This window comes from Rhinoderma darwinii, chromosome 2 (genome assembly GCF_050947455.1).
Source record: "Rhinoderma darwinii isolate aRhiDar2 chromosome 2, aRhiDar2.hap1, whole genome shotgun sequence".
NCBI lineage: Eukaryota > Metazoa > Chordata > Amphibia > Anura > Rhinodermatidae > Rhinoderma > Rhinoderma darwinii.
This window is the reverse complement of record NC_134688.1, coordinates 116161526-116187816: the sequence shown is the minus strand read 5'-3', so window position 1 is coordinate 116187816 and position 26291 is coordinate 116161526. Positions and strand designations below refer to the sequence as shown.

Here is a 26291-nt window from a genome sequence, read left to right as displayed (position 1 = left end):
GGTACATGGGAGGGGTGGCCTTGTCAGACCAAGTCCTGAAGCCCTACAGCGCCATGCGGTGTGTTATAAGAAACTGGCCATGCACATCATACAGATGGCATTGTACAATGTGTACGTGCTACATCAATGTGCAGGCCAGACGGGAACATTCCTGGAATTTCAAGAGGTGGTTATCAAGAACCTAATCTTTAGGGACCAGGAAAGGGGGGGGGGCACCCAGTACTTCTGGAAGTGAGCCCACACGCATAGTACCAGGGCAACATTTTCCAGGAGAAGTTCCCCCAAACTGGCAAGAAGGGAAAAAGTCAAAAGAGGTGCAGAGTCTGCATAAAGAGCACAATAAGGAAGGACACAATATACCGTGTCCCGAAAAACCAGGGCTCTGTATGAAAGATTGTTTTAGAGTTTATCATACATCCCTTGATTTTTAATTTACCCTGATGCACTCAGCACAGCTTATTACCCTCATCTTTCCCTGCCGTGTGCCCAGGCAGCAGAGAACAGCCACATGTAGGGTATTGCCTATATATATATATACATACAAAATTGCAAATCTCACTCTGTACCATCTGCTGCGCATTATCTTTTACACAGTACCTGTGGGGTTAAAATGCTCACTACACCTCTAGATTATTGTCTTAAGGGGTGTAGTTTTTAAAATGGAGTCTCTCCTCGGGGGTTTCAACTGTGCTGGTACCTCAGGGGCTTCTGCATACATGACTTCGCACCAGAAAAGCTCCAGTAGGCCAAATGGTGATCCTTTCCTTCTGAGCCCTCGGCTCAAACGGCAGTTTATCACCACAAATGGGGTATTGCCGCACTCAGGACAAATTGGCCAACAAAATGGGGTATTTTATTCCTTGTGAAAATAAGAAATTTTGAGCCAAAGATATATGTTATTGGAAAAAAAATTTCACAGCCCAATTCAAATAAATTCTGTGAAAAAACTATGGGGTCTACTTGGTCGCAATACCCATAAATGAATTCCTTGAGGGGTGTAGTTTCCAAAATGGGGTCACTTTTGGGGGATTCCTACTGTTTTGGCACCTCAACACCTTTTCAAACCTGGCATGCTGCCTAAAATATATTCTAATAATAAAAGAGGCCCCAAAATGCACTAGGTGCTTCTTTGCTTCTAGGGCTTGTGTTTTAGTCCACGAGCGCAGTAGGGCCACATGTGGGACATTTCTAAAACCTAGAGAATCCGGACAATACATATTTAGTAGTATTTCTCTGGTAAAACCTTCTGTGTTACAGAAAAAAAATGAATAAAATTTAAATTCATCAAGAAGAATTAAAATGTGCAAATTTCACCTCCACTTTGTTTTAATTCCTGTGAAATGTCTAAATGGTTAAAAAAAACTTTCTAAATGCTGTTTTGAATACTTTGAGGGGGTCTAGTTTTTAAAATGGGGTGTTTTATGTGGTTTCTAATACATAGGCCCCTCAAAGCCACTTCAGAACTGAACAGGTACCTTAAAAAAAAAAAAAAGGCTTTTGAAATTTTCTTAAAAATATAAGAAATTGCTGTTTATGTTCTAAGCCTTGTAACGGCCAAGAAAAATAAAAGAATGTTCAAAAAAATGATGCCAATCTAAAGTAGACATATGGGAAATGTGAACTAGTAACTATTTTGGGTGGTATAACCGTCTGTTTTACAAGCAGATGCATTTAAAGTCAGAAAAATGCTATTTTTTTCTACATTTTCTCTAAATTTTGCAATTTTCCACAAATAAACACTGAATATATTGACCAAATTTTACCACTAACAAAGTCCAATGTCTCACGAGAAAACAATCTCAGAATCGCTTGGATAGGTTTAAGCATTCCGAAGATATTACCACAAAGTGAAATATGTCAGATTTCAAAAATGGGCTCTGAGCCTTAAGGCCAAAACAAGGCTGCATCCTTAAGGGGTTAAATCTGTTTTGTTCCCCATTTATGTACAAAACACCAAAATAAATATTAAAATATTAAAGACTTTAAAGAGTAACATACCTCTTTAATACACGGTGTAGTTTGCAGTTTCTGCTCCAGGACAGCCAACTTATTGTCAATATGACCATTTATGTCTGCATGAATGCTATCTGAAGAGCGCTGTGATGCCAGCTGTACGGTCTTGGCGCGCAGCAGTTTCTGCAGGAGGAGATGTCCAGCCTCTCCTTTGGCTGCAATATTTTGTGGCTCACAATTTGCCTCCCGTTTTATGTTCTCAATGCCAGAAACGCTCTCTTCTACAGACCTTCCAGGAAGTTTTGTCATCTGAACCCCTTCCCCATTTTCATGGGGATCACTAGGACCGGATTTATTTTCTTGCACAGTCTGAGCTATATCCATGCCCTCCTCCTGGGAGGAAGGTTCTCCAGTTTCATTGGGGCAAGACTTGGCTCCAACCTCAACAAGAGATTCAATTGGTTTGGACTCTTTTGCGGGGTTCAGTGCATCTCCAGGTGTAATATCCGAGGAATTGATAACTTCAGCTGTAGTTTTTTCACGTTGGGTAGGGTCAACTACAGTAGAAGTATTTGAAAAATCTGAGTTTTCCGTGGATTTTTGTATCAGGTTGTTTCGGGCAGATTGGGCCACGAATGGATCCACTCCAGACTCTGAAGCATTTCCTTGCTCATTAAGGGATCTGTTCTGATTTTCGGTTTGTGAGGTTGACGCAACTCCAGGACATGCAGCCAAGGCTTCAGGAGGCTCTTTCTTTGGTTCTTGTAAAGACTCCAGTTGCAACTGTGCTTGTTGCTGGCGTAATTGCTGTATATGCATCTGAAGCTGTTGCTGTAACTGAAGCTGTTTCTGGGGAGGTTGATTGAGCATTTGTTGTTTCAGCTGCAAGATGTGCTGCACTTGCTGAATCTGATGGGGCTGAAGCGGTTTGTGATGCTGCATTTGACTCGGTTTTAACTGTTGCATATGAGTGGATTGCTGCTGGATATTCTGTTGCCCTTGTGGCATCTGAACTACATTTTGCGGATACTGCGTTTTTGCTTCCAGGGACTGCTGTGTGGCGGTCTGCAGTTGTGTTTGGTGAAGTTGTATCTGCGCAGCTTGTTTCTGATGCATTTGTTTCAATTGTATCTGCTGTATTTGGTTGTGTTGATGTGCCATCTGCTGAATCAGATGAGAGTTTTGCGTGGGCATTTGTTGGTTTAGGAGTTGCTGAGCTACTTGCACATTTTGCAGCTGTTGAAGCTGCATCTGTGCTTTATTTTTGTTTGGCGGCGGAATTTGTTGAATGTGTTGTTGCAGATTTGTTGCTTGGACTTGGTGACACTGCTGCAACACTTGAGATGTTGGATTTGGCAAGGCTTGCGCCTGATGACCTTGCTGCACGGATTGTGACTGGGAATTCTGCTGCAAATAAGACATGTGTTGTGTCTGTTGGAGAACCTGCTGCAAATGCTGCTGAGCAGGACCCTGGTGTGGCATCCCTTGAAGAGAGGACGATGGTTGTCCTGGTTGCAGCTGTACGTGCGGAGTCTGCTGCTGTTCACTTTGCTTTGGGTGCTGCATCAGACCATATTCCTTTTGTTGGGTTTCTGGTTCAGTCTCCTTTGAATCCTGTGCCTGGTCATTGTGTTGACTTGTCTCTGGGTGTTCAGGATGTGGAGACTCATGCTTCTCCTGTTCTGTTTTTTGTGATACTTGAGGAGGGGACTCGCTCAGCCCCTGGTGTATTTCGTTTTGTTGATTTCCATTTTCCATTTTTGGTGATTGTTGGACTCTTGCATGACCAATTTGAAAATGCTGTTGTACTTGCGACACCGTCTGCTGCCCCTGTGATGGTTTAACTTGCTGTTGTGATAACTGTGTTTGCTGCAAAATCTGATGTTGTGTTTGTAACATCTGTTCCATTTGTTGATGCGGTGTTTGCTGTAAGTGCTGATGTAACTGTTGCTGTATTTGCTGGGTTTCTAACGCCGGCTGTGCTTGCTGAACTGTCTGCAGCTGCTGCTGTTTTTGCTGCAAATGTTGCAGTTGCTGTTGTTGCTGCTGCGCTTGTAATAGATGCAGGTGCTGTTGTTGTGCCTGCTGTAAAAGCTGCAGCTGCTGCGTTTGTGGCAGTTGGTGAACTTGCTGTTGAACATTCTGCAACTGTTGGAGTTGTTGCGGCGTTTGTTGCTTACTCTGTTGCAACTGCTGTGTCTGTTGCGGAGTTTGCTGAAGTTGTTGCTGCTGAGCCTGCTGCAGCAACTGCTGCTGTTGTTGCTGGGACTGTTGCAACTGCTGGAGCTGTTGCGGATTCTGCTGGAGCTGCGGTGTCTGCTGCAATTGAAGATGCTGCGTCTGCTGGAGCTGCTGCTGTTGTGGAGTTTGCTGCAACTGCTGAAGATGCTGTGGGGTCTGTTGTGGAGTCTGCTGCAATTGCTGGTGTTGCTGAGTCTGCTGCAACTGTTGGAGCTGCTGCTGCTGTTGCTGAGTCTGTTGCAACTGCTGGAGCTGCTGCTGCTGTTGCTGAGTCTGCTGCAACTGCTGGAGCTGCTGCTGCTGTTGCTGAGTCTGCTGCAACTGCTGGAGCTGCTGCTGCTGTTGCTGAGTTTGCTGCAACTGCTGGAGCTGCTGCTGCTGAGTCTGCTGCAATTGCTGGAGCTGCTGCTGCTGTTGCTGAGTTTGCTGCAACTGCTGGAGCTGCTGCTGCTGTTGCTGAGTCTGCTGCAACTGCTGCTGCTGAGTTTGCTGCAACTGATGGAGCTGCTGCTGCTGTTGAAGTTGGTGCTGTGTCTGTTGTAATTGTTGGAGCTGCTGTTTCTGTTGAGCCTGTTGCAACTGTTGGAGCTGCTGCTGCTGCGCCAACTGACTGATTTGTTGCTGCTGCTGCTGAGTTTGTGGCCCCTGTTGAATATGCTGCAATTGTTGAATTTGCTGCAACTGTTGGACAGGCTGCAGCTGCTGTTGTGTTTGCTGCAACTGTTGTAGTTGCTGTTGTGTTTGCTGCAGCTGCTGCTGTACCTGCTGCAGCTGCTGGAGCTGCTGAGGAGACTGCTGTAACTGTTGAAGCTGCTGTCGGGTCTGCTGCAACTGCTGTAGCTGCTGCTGCATGTGCTGTAACTGCTGAGTCAATTGCTGCTGTTGACCCAAGTTCAACTGCTGTTGCGGAGTTTGTTGTAAAGCCTGGACCTGCTGCTGCATAGGTGTTTGTTGCAATTGCTGTGCTTGTAGCGGATGTTGTTGCACTTGCGTCATTTGATTTTGATGTACTTGTTGCTGAGTCACATGCAGTTGTTGCTGCCGTACTTGCTGGAGCTGCTGTGGTACCTGCTGCATTTGATGTTGTACTAGCTGAGGCTGTGACAACTGATGAACTTGCTGTTTAGATTGTTGCATTTGCTGCAGTTGTTGAGACTGCTGACTTTGGATGGGTTGCTGCAATTGATGTTGAATTTGTTGCACTTGTGGCATCTGTTGTGGCTGCATTTGTGTTGGTTGAGGCTGCACCTGTTGTATTTGCTGTACTTGTTGCATTTGAACCGACTGACCCTGTTGTGTCTGCTGCAACAGTAACTGCTGATTTTGTTGAGGTTGTTGCAACTGATGCGGTTGTGCTTGCTGCTGCATTGGATACTGCGGTGCCTGTTGGTGAGTTGATGATACTTGCTGAGGCAATCTATACTGAGGTGGAGGTTGATGGGTCACAAGTCTCAAGCCTGAAGTAGTCTGAGATTGCTGGCCTGAAGAAGTGTCCTGATGCTGACTAGTACTATACCTTCCCACAGGAGATTTTAACATGGAGTTCTGATCAAGTTCAGCAGCTTGTGGAGTTTCTACAGTGTTTTCGGGTGTACCTTTCTGTGTCGTTACAGGAGGACTATCTTCAACAAAATTTGGCTGACCTTGTTCAGTTCCTACCTGCCGAACTTGAAAGACACCGCCTAATGGCGTCTGACTTCCAGATGTACCATTCGGAACTGTAGAATTTGAATGTGCAGATTGTAATGGATCCTGACTTGTGTTCTGTCTAAAAGCTTGGCTCTGAGCTTGTTGGTGTCTCTGAATTAGAATCGCCTGTAACTGCTGCTGTTGTTGTGGTGTTAAATGACGTAATTGTGGATTCTTTGCAATAATTCCCTGAAGTTGAGCTCTTATGTGAGCCATGAGCTGGGTGTTTTGTAAAGCCATCAGATTAGATGCGTATGGAGTCTGCTGCCCACTTAGTATTGGTCTTTGCTGCCCTAATGTATTGGATTGGTGCTGTCCCAAATTATCTTTGGCCTGTTCATTTCCCTGTGTCTGTACTGGACTTTGACCAACAATTCTCTGTACCTGGACCAGATTTGGTTGCTGCGATGCTGCAGCGGAAATGTGCGAGTTGTCTTGATTGAGAGGGTTTTGAGTAGTGTTTTGCACTTGATCTGGCCTCAGCTGTGTCCCAAGACTTTGTCCACTTGGTTGTTGCGGGGAGAGAATACTATGGTGCTGCTGTCTTACAGATGGCTGCAATGGACTGCTTGAATCGTATAACACATGTTCTTGATCAGAAGACTGATTTAACTTTTGCCCGTCCTCTGCCATAACTGGGGGTTGCAAATCTGTGTCTTTGTTCAGTGGGCCAATAGAATTATGACTCAGCTGCTCCCGAGACTGCTGATCACTAGCCTCTTGGGTTCCTGGGCTGCTTGTTGCCTGTTGACTGCCCAGTTGCTGTCCTTGAGTTTCTGTGCTTTCATGAAGTAGTGACCTGTCACTCAGATTTGCATCCTTGGTATTCATGTTTTGCTGAGTGTGAATATTTTGAGGATGACCAGATAGGTTTAGGGTTGCAGACTGGGTTTGCCCAGTTAGTGTTTGTTGCCCTAATGTACTTCCTCCTTGAGTTAACACTGGTTGCTGTTGGAGATGTGTCATCCCAATCAAATTTTGCTGAGGCTGTGACAACACAAGGTGTGGCCCTACAACATTTTGTTGTTGTACCATTGGTGATGGACCCAAAACTCTTTGCTGCTGCGGACCAATTAGAATATGTCTTTGTTGGGCTGTGTGATGTTGTAAAACAGATGACGGAGGATGACCCATAACAGCCTGAGGAACTTGGGAGGGGGATTGTTGTACCACCAATCCATGAGAGTTTCCAATCAAACCATGCTGCTTGGCCAACATTGCTTGAGATAAGTTGCTCTGAGGGGAAAGGGGGAAATTCTGGTGTTGCTGCTGTTGTTTCTGAGCCAATTGCAGTCTCTGTTGCTGAAGTTGACGTTCTTGAATCAGCCTTTGCTCAGCAGTAAGACCCTGCAGTGGCGGAGGTGCGGAATAAAAAACACTAGAAGTTCCAGGAAGGACCGCATTACTTCCCTGAGCTTGATGCTGCTGGGGTATTGACTTGACATAAGCACCACCATGCTGTGTTTGCATGGCTAAACTTGGCTGCAGACCACGTAGATTTGCAGCTTGTCCGCCAAGCTGGTTGTGTGGCAAAGATGATGGCGATTGTATACTGTGTCCACCGACAATTGGAGCTTTGGTCAACACCCTCGAGTTTTGGTTTGGACTAACAGGAAGGACACCAGAGTTTTGTTGCTGTTGCTGCTGCTTGTTCCTATATTCTGTCATTAGGTTTGTATGCTCCTTCTGTTGCTTACGGACCTGAAAATAAAAACGGTAAATATATTTATAGAAAGAACAAATCCGCCGCGGAGGAGTGAAGGAATGGAATACAATTATGCAGTAGGATAATACCCTCATGTAACGGATATTTTAATCATACAGATATATTTAACTGTAGATAAAACACTGGATTACATTACCAACTAATGTCAATAAAAGCAAAGAAATAAAACAGCAAAAAAAAAAAACCTGAAGGATGAAGGTCATTAATGATCAATATCAGGCAATATAACCCTGAAACTGCACTTTTGTGCTTTTAGTACAGCTGGACAAATAAATGTTTTGAAAACTTTTCCATAAAATATCAGTAAACTCCCCCCCCCCCCCACGCACTCCCCACGCACTCCCCACGCACTCCCCACGCACTCCCCACGCACCTGGTCCAATTGCTTCTGGATCTTGCTCTGCTGTTCAGTGACCAGTTTTAACTTCTCCGCATCTGCCTCTGGAAACTCTCGCCCAGCTTTCTTGGCTGTTCTCTGTTTAGCACACAAAGCCTTGCGGGACTTCCGGTGTACCCCAATTTGCTCCTCCAATACTTTCAGTTGCATCTGTAAGAGCTGCTGAGTGTGAAAGAGCCACTCTTCATATTGACGTTGGTCTGCTTCATCTGCATAATTGCAAGAAAAGTTTTAGGAGTCTAGAAAACACTTAACAGCAGACCACTTGGAGCTCAAAGTAAGGACAAGAGTAACACCTACGTGGACCATATGTTTTAATAAAGCCCAAAGCGATCAGCAGGAGCCAGAAATAAACCAGAAATATTCTGCCATGATTTTTGGCTGTAATTAAAGAGGTTTTCCAGCAAGTAAAAATGGATAGCCTATCCTAGGCGATCAATAGCTGATGGGTCAGGGTTAGACTCCCGCCGATCAGCTGTTTTGAAGGGGGTGCTGTGCTCCTACGAGAGCTGATCACCTTAATTTCTACTACGTGAATCGCCGCTTAATGCGTTTCGAAGATTCACAGTGTGCGAGTAGACATGAAAAGGAAGCAACACTCATACGAGCGCCGCACACCATTCAAAACAGCTGATCGCTAGGGGGTCCTGGGAGTTGGGCCCCAACCAACAGCTATTTATGACCTATCCTGAGTATAGGCAATCAATTTTTACTGGCTGGAAAACCCCTTTAAATTAAAAAACATACCAAAAAAACATTCCCAGAGATTTGCAGCGATCTTACTTAAATTGTTGTCAGATGCTCCATCAGCTACAGATTACATTTACATGAATTTAAAGAGGCTCTGTCACCAGATTATCAAATCCCCATCTCCTATTGAATGCGATCGGCGCTGCAACGTAGATAACAGCAAAGTTTTTTTTTTTTTTAAAACGATAATTTTTGCCCAAGTTATGAGCAATTTTATATTTATGCAAATGAGCTTTTCTCGTATTTCCAACTGGGCGTGTATTGTGTTTTTACCAACTGGGCGTGTATTGTGGTTTTTACCAACTGGGCGTGTATTGTGGTTTTTACCAACTGGGCGTGTATTGTGGTTTTTACCAACTGGGCGTGTATTGTGGTTTTTACCAACTGGGCGTGTATTGTGTTTTTACCAACTGGGCGTTGTGAATAGAAGTGTATGACGCTGACAAATCAGCATCATACACTTCTCATCGTTCCCACCCAGCTTCTTTCACAGCAGACACAGCGTCCTTCAACCTTGGCGTCGGAAGAGAGAAGACACATCCGCTCCAGGCGTCAGAGTACAGTTGAATTTGCAGCAGCATCACCATGTGCAGGTAAGCATAGCAAACTCCCTAGAGACGAGCATATTAACCTTTTGGATGCCTGGAGACTATGTATCTTCTTTGTCCGACGACCAGGTTGAAGGACCTGTGGGTGACGTCACGCTGTGTCTTCTGTGAAAGAAGCTGGGTGGGAACGATGAGAAGTGTATGATGCTGATTCGTCAGCGTCATACACTTCTATTCACAACGCCCAGTTGGTAAAAACCACAATACACGCCCAGTTGGAAATATGAGAAAACACGCCCAGTTGTCCATTGAAAAGCTCATTTGCATAAATATAAAATTGCTCATAACTTGGCCAAAAATGATCGTTAAAAAAAAAACAAAAAAAAAAAAAAAAAAAAACTCTGCTGTTATCTACATTGCAGCGCCCATCACATTCAATAGGAGATAGGGATTTGATAATCTGGTGACAGAGCCTCTTTAAGCCGACTTCAAGTATACGAGCACACTTTTGTGGCAGTGAATTACCAGGCCACTAAAGGGCCTTTTACACCGGCCAATAGTCGGCCGATGCAGCGAGCGTCGATCGACGAAACATCGTTGATCGGCGCTCGTTTGCTCCTGTCACACGGACTTATGAAGGGTGATGAGCGGTCGTTACTCCGAGCGCTCGTCCCCATACATTATCATCAGGTCGGCAGCGCGTCTCCTGGTTTATACAGGGGGATGTGCTCCCGACAAACTATAATCTTACTTTTATTAAAAACGATACGACCAGCAGATGAACAAGCATTTTCTTGTTCATCTGCTGATCGTTCCCCTGTTTACACCAGGCAATTATCGCCAACGAGCGTTATATGAACGCTCGTCTGCCCGATAATCGACCAGTGTAAAACCCCCTTAAATGAAAAAAAAGAATCAATACATACTGATCACTCCATGGACAAATGCGGGAGGATTGGGTCGAGGCTGAGTGGGGTCAATGGGGGTTCTTTCCTATAATAAAAGGAAAAAAACAAAACACAACTTAAATTACATTAAGTGATAAGCCAAGCAATGATCCATTTAATCTTATTTTACCATCTTTGGCCTAATTCACACGAGCCTGTCAATTTTGCGCATGTAAAAAACGCAGCGTTTTTCCTGTCTTGCAATTCAGTGTGGCATCTGTGTACAGTGCGCGTCTGCGGTTTTTACGCGAGTATGTCACGCGGTTTTAACGTCAGCAAAAAAAAAAAAACTGAAGGCGTTTTATTTTTTAGCAACTGGTGTCCGTGTGCGGTCTTTTTTTCACGCACCCATTGGCTTCAATGGGTAGGTGAAGCGCAAAACAAGCACAGGAATAGGACATGCAGTGAGTTTCACACAGCGGACACACGCTGCGTGAAAAACACAATGTCCGAATGGCCCCATTGAATTGCATAAGTCTGTGTGACGTCGTTTTAACGCGCGCAAAACGGACGTGAAATAAGGCCTTACTCAGTTAAAAAAAAACACACTTATAATGTGGTGACAGAGCCTCTAAGTGCCCTATCTTGTACATAATGTTATCGGCGCTGTAATGTAGATTACAGCAGTGTTTTTTATTTAGCAAAACGATCATTTTTGACGGAGTTATGACCTATTTTAGCTTTATTCTAATGAGTTTCTTAATGGACAACTGGGCGTGTTTTACTTTTTGACCAAGTGGGCGTTGTGGAGAGCAGTGTATGACGCTGACCAATCAGTGACCAATCAGCGTCATACACTTCTCTCCATTCATTTACACAGCACAGTGTTCTTACTAGATCACTATGTGCAGCCACATACACACACACTAACGTTACTCAAGTGTCCTGACAATGAATAGGCATCACCTCCAGCCGGGACGCGAGTTATTTTCAGAATCCTGACACCTCGGTAATGTTTGTGTGAGATTTACAGCAAGGCAAGCGTAATCTCGTATTAAATGACAGTTTACAGCGTAATCTCAAGAGATTATGCTTGCCTTGCTGTAAATCTCACACAAACGTTAGCGAAGTGTCAGGATCCTGAATAGACATCGCGTCCTGGCTAGAGGTAATGTATATTCATGGTCAGGACACTTGAGTAACGTACGTACGTGTGTGTGTGTGTGTGTGTGTGTGTGTGTGTGTGTGTGTGTGTGTGTGTGTGTGTGTGTGTGTGTGTGTGTGTGTGTGTGTGTGTGTGTGTGTGTGTACATAGCGATCTAGTAAGAACACCATGTGCTGTGTAAATTAATGGGGAGAGGTGTATGACGCTGATTGGTCACTGATTGGTCAGCGTCATACACTTCTCTCCAAAACGCCCACTTGGTCAAAAAGTAAAACACGCCCAGTTAAGAAACTCATTAGCATAAAACTAATATAGGTCATAACTCCGTCAAAAATGATCGTTTTTCTAAATAAAAAACACTGCTGTAATCTACATTACAGCGCAGATCACATCATGTACAATATAGGGCACTTACAATGTGGTGACAGAGTCTCTTTAAACTTCTTGTCACAGTATTACAGTTGTTCATAGACCTCAGCAGTAGTGAAGTGCTGTTAATTACATAAAGAACCATTGAAAAATGTTTCAAAACTAGCAAATCAAAAGCCACCGACAAACCTGAAAGAAAGTATATAGCAATAGATCAATTCCTTTCAAATTGCTTTAGAAAATGCCTATAGAGGAACTGGAAAATAGCAGGCAAACATGCTCTGGCATTTCCAGGGGTGAGGCTTGTCTCTTTGGGTCCAACTGGCAATTTAGTCTGTATAACTAGAGACAAGCAAATGTCTACACCCAATTAGTTTCACCTTAGTATGTAAATGAATAGAGCGTGTCTCAGGGTGGAATTACCCATGATGAAACTTGACACTAAGTCTAGATTCACACGAACGTGATAGATTTACCCGCGTAAAAAACGCAATGTGCTTTGTGAGTGGCACGCGTTTTTCACGCAAAGAACTTATTTTCAATGGAATTGAAGCGCAAATCAAGCACAGCACACGGATATGCATCTATGTGCCGTGCATGGTTTTCACGCACCCATTGACTTCAATGGACGCGTACGTGCGTGAAAACGCACCAATATAGGACATGCAGTGAGTTTCACGCAACAGACTCTTGCTGCGTGAAAACTCACGCATGTGTGAACAGTCCCATTGAAATTAATGGTCCGTGTGCGGTGAGTGATTGCCACGCATAGCTCTCGTCTGAATAAGGGCTAACACTTACTTGAGAAGTTCCAGTACCAGGACCTTGGGTGACAGAATCAGTGGCTCCTGGAACTCCAAGCCTTTGAGCAAGGAGAGAAACCTGTTGTCTAAATAAAAAGACATGCTGTTAAAGAATACGTTTCTGTAAAACTATGTAAATGTATGGAACACAACTGCATACATAAGGACTATACGCTTGGCGCATATGTGGCGTGAACAAATTCTTATTTATAAGGCCTCGTGCACACTACCGTAACCGGGTGCACGGTCCATGATTACTGTACGGACGGCCCGAGGAGTGGTGTCGGCAATCACGGACCGTGCACATACAAGATGTGCGTTGACTTTAAAAAGCTTGTGGAAACCACGGTCTTGTGTATTGACCCATAGGATAGAATATATCCTATAATATACGCAATTGGGGATAGCATGCGGACCGTAATGCACGGTTGTGTGCAGGAGGCCTTAAACTGCATCTATCATTCACTTGAACTTCATATACAAATATTTTACAATTATCCCTAAAAGGAGTTCCAAATGTTCTATAACCAACACTTCAAGAGGTTGTCCACTACCAGACAAGTGATGACCTATCCACCAGATAGGTCATCAGTACATGATCTGTGGGGGTCCGACACCCGGACCCCGCACCGTTAAGACGCTTCGGCTGCTTCCGGGCACCAGACGTACAGCAGTTGGCTCCGGTCACGGAATAGCGGCCAAGTGAATAGGAGAGTTGAAGTCCTGCAGCACGGCCTCTATGCTATGTACGGAGCCAACTGCTTCCGGCTCCATACATCGCATAATGGCTGATCGGTGCAGGGTCGCACTGATGATATACTGTTGACCTATTCAGATTGATGGGCTATCAGTTGTCCGGTAGCGGTCAACCCCGTTAAAGTTTCTGTGCATGAGGATCTAAGTATTCTTTGTAGGAGTGCTTTTCCTTCAAAGCTTAGATTTTTGTGCTGCAAACAGTCTTCCTAAGACTCTGTTCACACTTGTGTCTACAACGTAAATTACGACGTATGACAGGACCCGTTGAACGACTGTCTACAAACCTGTACACCTAAATTGTACTTGAAACTCCTGCCCCCTCCCCTGTTAGTACACTTATGTGGTTAACCCCCTTTGTTAGGCTTCGTTCACATCTGCGCCAGGGGGACCCATGAACGGAATCCAAACTGAAACCATAATGGTTTCCGTTTGCATCATCATTGATTTCAATGGTGACGTATCTGCTGCAAATCATTTCGTCAAAACGACGGAACCCTTGCACAACGGTGACAGACGGAAATGATTTGCAGCAGATCCGTCACCATTGAAATCAATGGTGATGCAAATGGAAACCTATGGTTTCCGTTCATGGGTTTCCCTGACGGAAAGTTCAGATGGAACCCATGAACGGAGTCCCAACGCAGATGTGAACGAAGCCTTAGCAAACAGGTTTACTCTGAGGACATGCTAAACAGCTGCTATCTATATCTGAGGAGAAAGGGCTGAAGTAATTCAAGTCTCTGCCTACTCATATTGAAATAAATGGAGAGTGCAGCCTGTAAGCGATTCAGTATAGAAAACTTTTTTTTTCAATTTATACACCAAGGTGAATATTCTAAAGTGCTTTTAAGTGGGTCGCTGGAGATACACTTTATTCAACAGTACTGAATGTCCTTTATAGTAGCAAGTTGTACGTTGAAATTCTATTGACAAGCATGGAGCTTACGGACGGTCCGCAAACAAAAGCCATACGGTACCTTTGGTCTTAAAGAGCCAAATTTTGAGACTAAATATGTCCAAACATTACAATATCTGAGCACATTCAGTACTCAAGTGTGTGTAGAGCCCTCTGCTTAAAACCTCACAGGGCAAGTTAGAGCCCTTCACAGGGGTTTTCAAGCTACTATTCTTATTCACTGGCAAAAAACGGGAAGGAAAAATGTAAAAATGTTACATACCTGTTAATGCCAGGAGTGACGCCAATACTTCCTTGTGCCATGACCTTTTTTATTCCCTTCAGAGCAACCATTTTTGCCTTGGCGATTGGATCTATAATGTCCTCAGCAGCAAACTTATCAAGATCTGAAATTGAACATTTTATATTAACAAAAATAAAAATTAAGTTTATGCTGTTGGAGAACAAAAGGCCACAATATCGACAATGTAAAACATTTTATGGTGTTCTATTGAAATTATAGCTTTTCAACAAGATGATTATGGTGATAATCGCTAGATGACAGAATAGTTCTGACTAATCGCGGCCTTGGTAGCAGTTTATTGCCTCTACAGGATGATCCACAGTCGTCCAGCAGATGGCGGATTTATTTATCATCTGGAAATAGGAACTAGTATCTTACAGAACTTTTCAATCTCTGTCCCTATTAAGTTTAGTGCCCCTAGGGAAGGGGTCACGAAAATTTTTTTTTTTATATATATTACTGCTTTTAGTATGTCATTAAAATAAATTTTGTGTTTTTGTGTTGTACTTTTTTTTCTTTTACTTCTCTATGGGGGCTGCCATTTATTTTTTCATCTCTGTAGGGGTCGATTAACGACACATACAGAGATGGAATACGGCACATACAATCCCATAGAGAATGCGAACGGGAGCCGTTCCATTCACTATAGTGTACGCCGTCTGTGTGGGAACGGCGCATGCGCCGCTCCCACACAGTCCAGAAGGAAGGTCTTCAGCAGGGCGACATCCGGCGCCATTTTCATGTGGACCGGAAGCCGCGGCCGGACAGTAAGATGACTACTTCCAGTCGCGGCTTCCCCCCATATTTACAGAAGCATGGACTAGGAGCGGAGGGAGCAGATTCGGCAGCGGCGGTGACAGCAGGTAAGTTATGTTTGTGTAAGGTTCATGTTATACTGTCTGATTACAACTGTATCTAATCCTCCTACACTGTGCATTCGCTCAAAAAATGGCGGCACACAGTGTAGGAGGTTTGAACATTCAACCCCCTCCTTTTTCCTGCCACTAGCCAGGATAAAGGAGAGGGGATTGTTTGAGCACACTAGAGCGAGTGTGTCTTCTCCAATTTTGCAGCATAAAGAAATGAGGTTGCTTTACCACATGTCAATGCTGCAATTTTGGGAATTGCTCCCTCTAGTGACCAGCACATTAAAATGTTATAAATTAGAATCTAATTTATAATATTTCCTGACTTGTGAAAACATTTAAAAAATTAGAACAATGTGTAATCATTTATATACTAACAGTTTAACTAAAAAAAAAATATATTTTTTTCTAGCGACACATTCACTGTAAGCAACACAAACTCACAGCTAGGAGAGGGAGGAAACTAGTCTACTTTAACACATCAACATTTTACTGCAGTATTTGGAAGCCGATAACCAGTAGAAGAAAATAAAAACAGACAAAATGTATAATTGAACGATTGAGTACCCTCTTGTGTCTTGAACCCACTCCTGGTTTTGGCTTCCAAATACTGAAGCAAAATACTGATCTAAATTCTGCCATGTGAAAAAAAGAGACCCGTGTCTAAAAAAAACAAAAAAAACAAAAACACACCTGTACTTGTACTACAGTTACAAAAAAAGACAAGCAATGCAATACTCATTTTTAGCAGTAAGCGTGCAAGATAAAGATTTGAAAAGCTGCATTGCTGCAAACCATTTCAGAATGGACAGTGACACACAGGACACGTGACATTGCACATATTTGGAGGCTTCATGTTCTGCATAGGAGAACCACAAATTCTTCCCTAGACAAGTGTCTTGTTTAATAAGAGTACATCTTGCAACTTAGAAAACATATTTACCTCAGCTTCAAGAGAATATCCCTCGTGAAATAGATTGCCAATCTTAAAAAGAAACGGTTTCCTCAACTATATCATCAGATATTATGTTACTATGTGGGGAAGAACCCAATACCTGATGCCATGAGCTAGTGCAAACTATACCCTATGTTATAAAGCGGTTCTGGCATACATCTTAATTGAAAAAAGAACATTTTTAGAAAGTCAATAGCATCATGTTAGAATATCTGTTAATACCTGTGTCAGGGAAGAAGTTATTTGCCAGCTGCTGCTGTTGTTGCTGCTGCTGTTGTTGTTGTTGTTGCTGCTGCATTACCATCTGTTGCTGCTTCATGACCATTTGTTGCCCCATTATTGGCTTGGGAGGGAGAGCCTGCTGTTGAGGTCCGCTAGCTTGTAACAAGTGCTGACCACTAAGCAAATGACTCTGGTTAGCTGAAACGTGCATGGGAGACTCTAAAGCTGAGCTGGCTTGCACACCAACAAGTCTTTGTTGCATCTGCTGTTGAGGAGTTAAAAGTTGTGGAGAAGAACCTAACCCTTGATGTCTAGGCCCAATTCCAAGCCCTACGAGGTTTGCTTGATGACGTTCCTGTTGAAGGTGAGGTCCTGGCTGGTTGGACATAGCAGTATTGATTATTGAGTGAGACTGTGCACTTTCCGAATGCTGTGCAGACAGTAGCTGCTTTTTCTGCTGTTCCTTTTTTTCATGTTCAAGAAGGTCTTCAATAAGAAGAGGAAGTTCACTAGCTACAAGCGAGCTCTCCATCTTCTCTAGATCATCAGGAGAGTGGCGCGAGCACTGCAGACCTAGTGTTCCTTCATCCAGCTCAAATTTCCCCAACATTAGGCTACTTGGATTAGTCACAGCAGAAGAATCTTTGCTAGGGAAGAGGGGTCCACTCTGGTTTATGGTTTGGACAGAATTTGAATTAACTGTATGCAGATTAGCTCCGGTTTTTAACAAGCTTACTCCAAGTGAAGTTTTCCCGGTATTGTGAGGCATTTCATTTTTTATATTATTGGAATTGCTACCAGAAAATTGACAGGTGTTGGTCTTCAGGTCACTATCTTCTAGCTTTGGCTTTAAGTTCCCAGTATACGCAGATTGCTTTGCTTCTTCACTGGAAGGAATTTGAGAAGTGTTAGCACCACCAGAAAGATGTGAAACCAAACCCAATCTCATATCTCCTGGTAGTCTATCTTTGGTCACTTCCAAGCCTTGACTAGCTTGCAACTCATTTGGAAGGCTTTCTTTTTTTGCCTCCACAATATCTGGCTCCAGCTTAAGCATTGCTTCCTCTTCAGCTTTCTCATTTGCAGATTCAACTAAGCGCAAGTGTTCATTGAATATGTCCTTTTTGTCCCCCGTGTCCAACTCTGGGTCTGTATAAGCAAGAAGATCAAATTCATCTCCATTTAAAAGATCATCTAAATGAGGGTCATTGGTTTCCAGATTATCAAGATTATCCAAATCATCATCTGCTTTAGCAACATCAAGGCTTAAATTAGCGAGATCATCATCTTCCAGGTCTTTATGTGTATCAAAATCAACATCCAGTTCTGGTGGATCCTCACATTGGACTCTACCACTGACAAGACCAGGAGCTGACCCTTCCTTTGAACTTCCAGGGGGAGGGTGGGTTGTAGGTGGAATATTAGCGTGCTGCTGTGTAATGTCAGATGCAACTTTTGCTTGTATAGGCTGCAAGACCCCTATATTTCCTGCATGAGAAAGAGTTGGAGGCAATATTTTTTGATGATGCATTAAAGGACTTCTCATTACAGGTACGTGCAATGGATTTCCATCTCCTCTCATTACCGCAGTTATTACAGTAGAATTGGCACCTTCAACTGGCACATAGAAGCGAGGTCGATTCTGAGGGCCAGGGGATGAAAAGGGAATTCCAATAGGCAGTTTTTGTCCATGATGGCGCAATTCAATATAAGGTGCTCCACCAACAGTGACCGGATCCCCAGGAAATGGCAGACGAACTACACCTCCACTATTCACTATTGGGCTTGAAGACAGCCGATTTCCTTCTGGAAACCGAACCGGTGCCAAAGTCCTTTGTCCTGTGACTGGTGATTGCCATACATGTTGTTGTTCAGAATAAGAGCCCCTTGAAAACAAGGCTTGAGTTCCTTCAGCAGAATGTCTAAAGAATGCAAAGAAATAGATATTAGTTATTTTTGTTAAAATATTTTAACTTGTAACGTGAAAGATCAGAAACTGTTGCCTTCAATTTACATTGCTGTTCCGTTACTTTGAAACATCCAGAGTACAAACAATTCTAACATTTCTGAATGAGGACCAATTCTGCCAGCTGAAACCAAGCATTGGTTGGGGAAGGTGCAGGCAGCCAAACGTTTCTCGCCTACAGCGGCTGCAGCAGGGAAAATATGGTATTACACAGTACCCATGCAGCGACCCTCCTCTGAGGGGGGCCTCAAGTAAGGGATCCCCTTGGATGTTTAATATGACAAGGGTTGTTCCAGTGGAAGAAATCCTTTAAATTTATGCATTTAGTCTATATAAAATTATTCAAAAAGGTAACAAGATGGGGAATATAGCTGGGTGAAGTGATTGAATAATCGGTTTATGTATTTAAATAAAATAAAAAAAAGTTTATAGAATACATAAAAATACAGCCAACTGGTGGCTATGCCATAAAATCTCTGAAGTGATAAAAATGTAAAGAAAAAAAAAACAACCCTTTCCCGAAATCTATCTATACACACGACGCTATCGGTAACGTGTTACCGCAAACCACAGTACAGTTACGGAATGGTAATGGTGCAGGCTCAGAAGCTGAACCCACGCCACCCCCAGCAGGTCTCAGCTGTATATTACATCTGACACAGATGTAACGGCCAGGACGTGAGCTAGCGACGATCACGGCTACTTAACCCCTTAGATGCCAGTACTGCGGAATCGAAGAGGTTTGTAACCCAAAATAGGCTCAGGGGCTTTGCAAATGTGACATAGTGCCCGCACACAAACTATTCCAGCAAAATCTGCACAACAAAAGCCAAATGGTGCTATCACCATTCTGAGCCCGGCTGTGTGTCCAAACAGCAGTCTATGACCCCATATGGGGTACTCTCTTTTATTCCTTGTAGTTTTAGCTCAAATTTTTTTACATCTTACTGGGGAAAAAAAACTAGTTCATCGTCCCTGCCCAATTCCAGTTAATGCAGAAAAACAAAACAAACATGTGGGGTTAAAATGCTCACTGTACCCCTAGATGACTTCCTCAAGGGGTGTAGTTTTCCAAATTGAGTCACTTCTTAGGGGTTTCCACTGTAATGGAACCTCAAGGGGCTCTGCAAATGCGACATTGGGCTCAGAAACTAATCCAACAATACTTGGGCTCAAAAATGTTAATGGTGCTGCTCCCCCCCTTAGAGCTCGGCCGTGTGTCCAAACAGCAGTTTATAACCACATATGGGGGTATTGCCGTATTCGGGAGAAATTGCTTTACAAATGTTGGCCAGCTTTTTCTCCTTTATTCCTCGTGGAAATTTAAATTTTAACTCAAAAACCCTCTTATTGGAAAAATAAAAAGTTTTTCATTTTCACAGCTCAATTTGAATAAAATCTATAAAAACACATTCCTTGGGGGCGTAGTCTCCAAAATGTTTATTTTTTTGGGAGTGTTTATGTTGTGGCACCTCAACACCTCTGCAAACCTATGGTGGTGCCTAGAAAACATCCTAATAAAAAAGTAGGCCCCAAAATCCACAAGGTGCTGATTCATTTCTGAAGTCTGTGTTCAGTCAAGTAGCACACTAAGGCCACACGTGGGATGTTTCTAAAATTTGCAGAATCTGTTTAATAACTATTGAGTTCTCGGTTAACACGAACGGTGTTACAGAAAAAAAGGAAAAGGATTAATAAATATCAAAAACACGTCTGAAGGGTTAAAAAACAAAAAGCAACTTCCAAATTGCGGTTTTGAGTACTCTTTCTTAAAATGGTGATATAGAGGGGTTTCTAACATAGACCGTTCAAAGCCTCTTCAGAACTGAATTGGTCTATAAAAAATAAATAAAAAAAATTGATTTTGGAAATGCTCTTGGAAATGTGAAAAATTGCTGGCTTGTGACATTCTAGAAAAATAAAATAAATAAATTCGGTCAACATGATGGCAACACTGAATGTATCGACAAAATTTTACATCATAAAAGTACAATGTGTCACGACAAAACAATTTCAGAATTGCTTGGATAGTCTAATCAGGGGTGCGATCAAGGTGCAGTGCCCGGCACGGGCCTCAACCTTGCTATGCCCCGCAGAGTGAAATCTATGTGTAGTTTCTCTACAATTTATGCCAGTTTTGTGAAAAATTAAATCTGAATGAGAAGTTAAGACAATCCGTCAAATTTAGTTTTTTTTGGTTGCAATAACTGTTGTATTACTAAAAAAAAACATCTCTTCATCAATTTATTGGAATATTCAATCTATTACTTTTATAGTGTACAACACTCAGAGTTCCCAAAAGATGTATTGGTCTTTAGTCACCAAGTATAAAAAACGGCAACATTTCAACCCATGTTGGGTCTTTATCAAGCATAATTACAATGATTCAATGCACACGTTATAGAGCACATAGCCTGTGACATCATTTCTCATATGAATTTAATGTAAACACGTGTAATATAGTGAAAAATACATAATAAAAACCTATAAACATCCCACAACACCTATTTAATACAAAGTTTATTCCTTGGCGATCCTCAATTACTTTTACAGTTGCACAGGGACATAAGCTAATCTCTACTATCTGTAGCATCCACAACTCCTCACTGCGCATGCCCAGCCCGCTCTGTTCCTACACATCCAGCGTCTCTCGTTTCCCAGGGCAGCAGATCGCAGTGTTGAGGCAGCTGCGCATGCACGTCTGGAATTACATTGCGCATGCGTCCCTTCAGATAGAAGATCTTTACGTCACCCATTACCTTCGCAAGTTACCAGGAAACCACTGACGCTAATACATCCTGAAAAAAACTTGAATTAATGTGGATTTATGAACTTGATATCCTTCAGTCAATAGGGTTGAATAGGGAGTTTAGGACTACAGGTATAGGTTAGTCATGTGTTCCCGGTGTTATTTTGGTCACGTCATCGTGGAGTATTTACTTCTGATTTAGTGCCCAACCAGTGGTTGTATTATTGTAGGCAATTATTGGATATTATTTGAGTGATTACTTGTTTTTATATATTTCTCTTAGGTATTCACTATATTTGTGTGTGAGAAACAAGGAATGTAGGAAGCATTAAGAATTCAGACCGGTCTAGAACCTCTACCGCCCTACTTCGTGGAATATGCCTTTTTTGAATTGGGTTTCTGTTTAGACTAGGGGGGTTGAAAGTCGTGATAAAATAGTAGCTGGACTTATTAGACAATTAAACCCATTATATGGGGTATTATATTTAAAAAAAAAACATCTTTGAAAGTTACTGCCTGGCATGAATTTTCCATTAATTTGGACTATACATTGATGGCAGTAGTAATTTGTTCTTAAAAGCTTTTAGAGCCCAAGATGAAGATCTTCTCCTATAGCCCTTTGTAGATTTAACCTTGTTACTATGCAGAACTGAATATATTTGCGAGATAAGCCCATGTGTTCTAGTTGGGGCAGGCAGAGCTCTTAAGAAGTTTGAGCTCAGTGATAGCGTATTAAGCCTATTTTTTGTCTAAGATTAATGTTCTGGCTAAGATCATTCACTTTATTGAGGATGTATTCGCGTCAATAGTTTCCTGGTAGCTAGCGAAGATAATGGGTGACGTAGCAACCCTCTAGCTGATGAGGGGACGCATGCGCAATGTAATTCTAGACGCGCATGCACAGCTCCCTTAAACACTGATCTGCTGCCCTGGGAAGAGAGACACCGGATGTGTAGGAACGGAGAGGGCTGGGCATGCGCAGTGGGGAGTTGTGGACGCTACAGATGGTAGAGGTTAGTTTTATCTCCCTGTGCAACTGTATTCCTTGGCGATCCTCACATTTTTAAACTTTGTATTATATAGGTGTTCTGTGGGATGATTATAGATTTTTATTACGCATTTTTCACTGTATTACACGTGTTTACATTAAATTCATACGAGACATGATGTCACAGGTTATGTGCTATATAACGTGTGCATTGAAACATTGTAGTTATGCTTGATAAAGGCCCAACATGGGTTGAAATCTTGCAGTTTTTTTATACTTGGAGAATTAAGACCAATACATCTTTTGGAAACGGAGTGCTGCAGCGCCTTCCACCTATATTGTATACAAGCTGTCTCTTTGGACCTGGGACATATTCGCTGTGTGCACCACCCTTTATTGGAGATTTGCCTTTTCTGCCTCTGGGATACAAACCTGGTTGTGCTGCTGATCTCCTGAGATAATTACTTTTATAGCATCCCATACATCAGTTTTTCAGTAATTTGTATTTATGAACAAATGAGTCCAAAAGAGAGTATAAGTCTCCAAAGGTTGATGCTTTGGCCAATCACGTTCACTGTAGCTCAGGAATGCATATGAGGGTTCATAAGGACAATTTATTTTTCCTGTTAAATGTGTATCGATAGAGGTGTTTACCGAGCCCTACAGTTGTTGCTTACCACTAGACCTGGCTAAGATTTTTATGGGCTTGAAAATACAGAGATAAAATAAAGAAGGTCTGCCATGTCAAGAAATTACAATATTATCCATAGTGCAGAATACTTTATTAAAACAGACGTTTTAAACAGACGTTTTACCCCTCAGATGCCATGGTCAATATCAACCTTTGACATTCCCCTTTGCGACATCCATGTTGTGCCGAGCGGTTACCAGGGCAGCCGCAGGCCTAATGAAGGCCTCCAGGTCTACCTTGTGTTATAGGTTCTTAAGACCTGCAAGTATTGCATGAGCAACCCCATGGTGAACACTGTAGAAAATAAGGGGATTTAAAAAAGAACCGTAAAATCCTTTTCTCATCAAGCTTATTGGGCCACACAGAAGAAAATTTTGGGTATAGGCTGCTAACACTCAGACCCGACACTAAGCAAGAAATAAAAAAAAATAAAAAAATGTTTATTTATTTTTTTAAGTGTTCGGTTTGCAGGAGGGGTATTGCTTGTGTAGGAGGAGCTAAATCATTTTTTAAAGGAAGCAGTAATAGCAACCAGGAGGTAAACCGTAAACCTAGAACAAAACTTGACAGGTCGGAACCAAAAACCAGAGGAACCAATAAACCAGTAGATGTCCATAAACCTGGAAAAAAATAAATAAATAAGTAACTGGGTGGCAGCTGCGTCCCTCAATAAACTCGACGAGAATAGGATCTTACGGTGAGCTCTCAAAAAATACCTTTTACGCGCTTGTGTCATTGGAGGACACAGAAGACCATGGGACATCCTAAAGCAATCCCAGAGCAAGGGAACCAAGATGTCGGCCAACAGGTCATCTAAGCCACTGTTCTTTGCAGAACCTAGCGGCCAGAAAAAAAATCCAAGGATGCAAAAGTGTGCATCCTATAGAACAGGAGTTAGGTGTGAAGAGAGACCAGGTATGGGCCCAATACACCTGCAGAGGAGAGGCCCGACGGCGCTCCAGACAAGAGGCCCCCACAGGACTGACTGACAGCCATTGGTTGGAAAGGAGGACCTCCTCCCTTAGTGCAATATCCATGGATGCTGTCCAGAAAAAGAAAAAAAAGGAAACTAGGACTAGCGGAAGGAGACTGTTTGAGACAGACAGATCTGAAGAGCTGTGACCACAGCAAGATGGAGTAGGGAGCATTCCCTAGAATGAGAGAAAGGAAACAAGAAGAGATCTCCCGCAGAGGATTAAATTGGAGTTAACTGCACAGCTCAAAGCCCAGGCTCAGGTCCCAAGGAGTTGTGCGGAGAACATAATGGGAGAAGGTGGGAAGGGAGGAAACCACGGCCAATCCCCAGATCCAAACTCTGCTGGGCAAAAAAAGACAAAAGCCTGAAACAAGAAAAAAAGGCGGATGGAGACAGTCCACATACTAATGCAAACAGGACTTCTAGGTCCTGTGGGGAATGTGAGATGGGAAAGGTCATCTGGCCTTCAGCCTGGTTTATGAGTAACCACAGGGCTGTGGTTTGACAATTCATGGCATCAAATGAAGAGACTCCTAAAAGCTTTTTAGAAAACTTAACCAAAAACCCTCAGTGGAAGGCACAGGGGCCTCAATCTTGAGCATCTCCCAGACTGCAGTGATGAGGCTGTCCACATGACAGCTGTTCTGGAGCACTGTATAACATCTGTCCAATTTATGATCAGGTACTTCATCTTGAACTAACACCTAGCTTTGCTGAGAGGTTGACAGAGCAAACCTCCGGCCAACTGTAGTTTATGATTGGTGGTGCAGGAGGGGAAAAAAAAAATAAAATAAAAAAAAAAAAAAAAAAATCAGACCTGATGCTTTTTAAGGGGACTATCGCGAGGGGGCCTTCACATTGAGGTGCAGTGGGCAACCTCCTGTCAAGGGATCAGTCAACTAGACATACCAGGATGTCCATAAATGATATGGAGACCTATGAAGGTCGGCCTTTGCCAGAGACAAGGATCATACCCAGTCTGGTTCAGTGGGGATACTCAGAAGGAGGCGGGGACATGGATGTCATCCTTGGGGCCTGGCAGGCAGGGCAGAGGGGTCAAGACTGACTGCACTGTAATATATTTATCAGGAAATGGACTTTAACGCTGGACTCTCTTAACTTGCTTCGCTGCTATAAAGTGCCTTCCATTTAGCGTTGCACCTAGAGCAAATAAAGAAGGTGTCTGCTGAAACTGAACAGTATGTTAAGTAGCAGTCAGGTAACCCTTGTAAAGAAAGAGGGTAATCCGCAAGAACATAATTACGTGGAGTGGCCTTCGGATGCTTGCAATAACTGCATAGTCATATCAGGTACAGTCTAGCAATAGCACAATGACTCCGCGTACAGGCAGTAACTACATAGCCATGTCTGATACACCGTCTAGCATAAGCACAATTACATTGCCTGTGTAAGCGGTTAATGTGGCTGTCTGGTGCTTAAAGTAGTTCCGCAGCCCTGTCAGATACGGTGCCTTACAATAGCACAAGGGCTCTACCTATAAGATGGATAACGTGGCTGCCTGGATCCAACAATAACTGCACAGCCATGTCGGATACAGCGAGCAACACTTGCACCATAACTCTGCCTGAGTAAGGGGGTAAACTGGTTCTCTGATGTTAACAGTAGCTGTGTAACCATGTCCGATACAGGATAGCACAATTAATCCACCTATGGAAGGGGGTAATGCGGCTGCCGGGTCATGCGTAACACAATTGCTCCATCTATGGAAGGGGGCAATGTGGCTTTCGGATATTCGTTATGATAACTGTACAGCAAAGTCTGTTACACGTTCCACAAAAGAACGGTAATCTGTATAACAATTACTCCAAGAACGAAAGGAAGTTTGTCAGCCGGATAACTGTGAAGCAATGGCAGTTACACATGTAAAAAAGAAAAAAAATGGGGCGTAGCCTATCGGAGGGTAATGCGGCTACCTGATGCACACAATCAATGCGTAGCAATTTGCAACTGGGCTGAATACGAAGGACTAACGAACTGGTCCCACCAGAATGTTGTCAGATATTCTGAGACTGTCTGTAGTCTTGAGAGGAGTTTTGCATTATCAAGGGAGGCGGTAGCACCCCTATATTAAAGGACTCTGTTTCGCAACTCAAGCACAAAGGGAAAAAAGGGGGCAGCGTAAGCCTGCAAATTGCGTTCATAGTATTCGAAAAACTGGCCAATGCATCAGAAGTGAGCAGCCAAGTAGGCCTTGGGCCTAAATTAGTGCTGTGGCCGGACCGAGTGAATTTGAGGCTTATTAGGCCGGATGTTCCTGGCTCAACCGCTGGGAGGAGAAGCAGGGTCACAGTAAGCCCATGCTATGAGCAAACAAAGGAGTGGAGGACCCAGTGCAATTGAAAGGGAAGGAGACTTGGCCTAAGAAGAGGAGAAA

The 26291-nt window shown here is 43.1% G+C and overlaps 1 protein-coding gene across 5 annotated transcripts in view; it reads right to left on the bottom strand.

The window, feature by feature from the left end:
- Positions 1 to 26291, bottom strand: part of KMT2D (lysine methyltransferase 2D) — a 193794-nt gene that overhangs the window by 54676 nt on the left and 112827 nt on the right. For all 5 annotated transcript variants that reach the window (XM_075852187.1, XM_075852188.1, XM_075852189.1 and 2 more), the window contains 6 exons: positions 16527 to 18448; positions 14463 to 14586; positions 12527 to 12614; positions 10231 to 10297; positions 7983 to 8215; positions 1999 to 7584 (listed from right to left, as the gene is read on the bottom strand). In XM_075852187.1, coding sequence (XP_075708302.1) covers positions 1999 to 7584; positions 7983 to 8215; positions 10231 to 10297; positions 12527 to 12614; positions 14463 to 14586; positions 16527 to 18448 — 8020 coding nt within the window. The remainder of the gene's footprint in view (positions 1 to 1998; positions 7585 to 7982; positions 8216 to 10230; positions 10298 to 12526; positions 12615 to 14462; positions 14587 to 16526; positions 18449 to 26291) is intronic.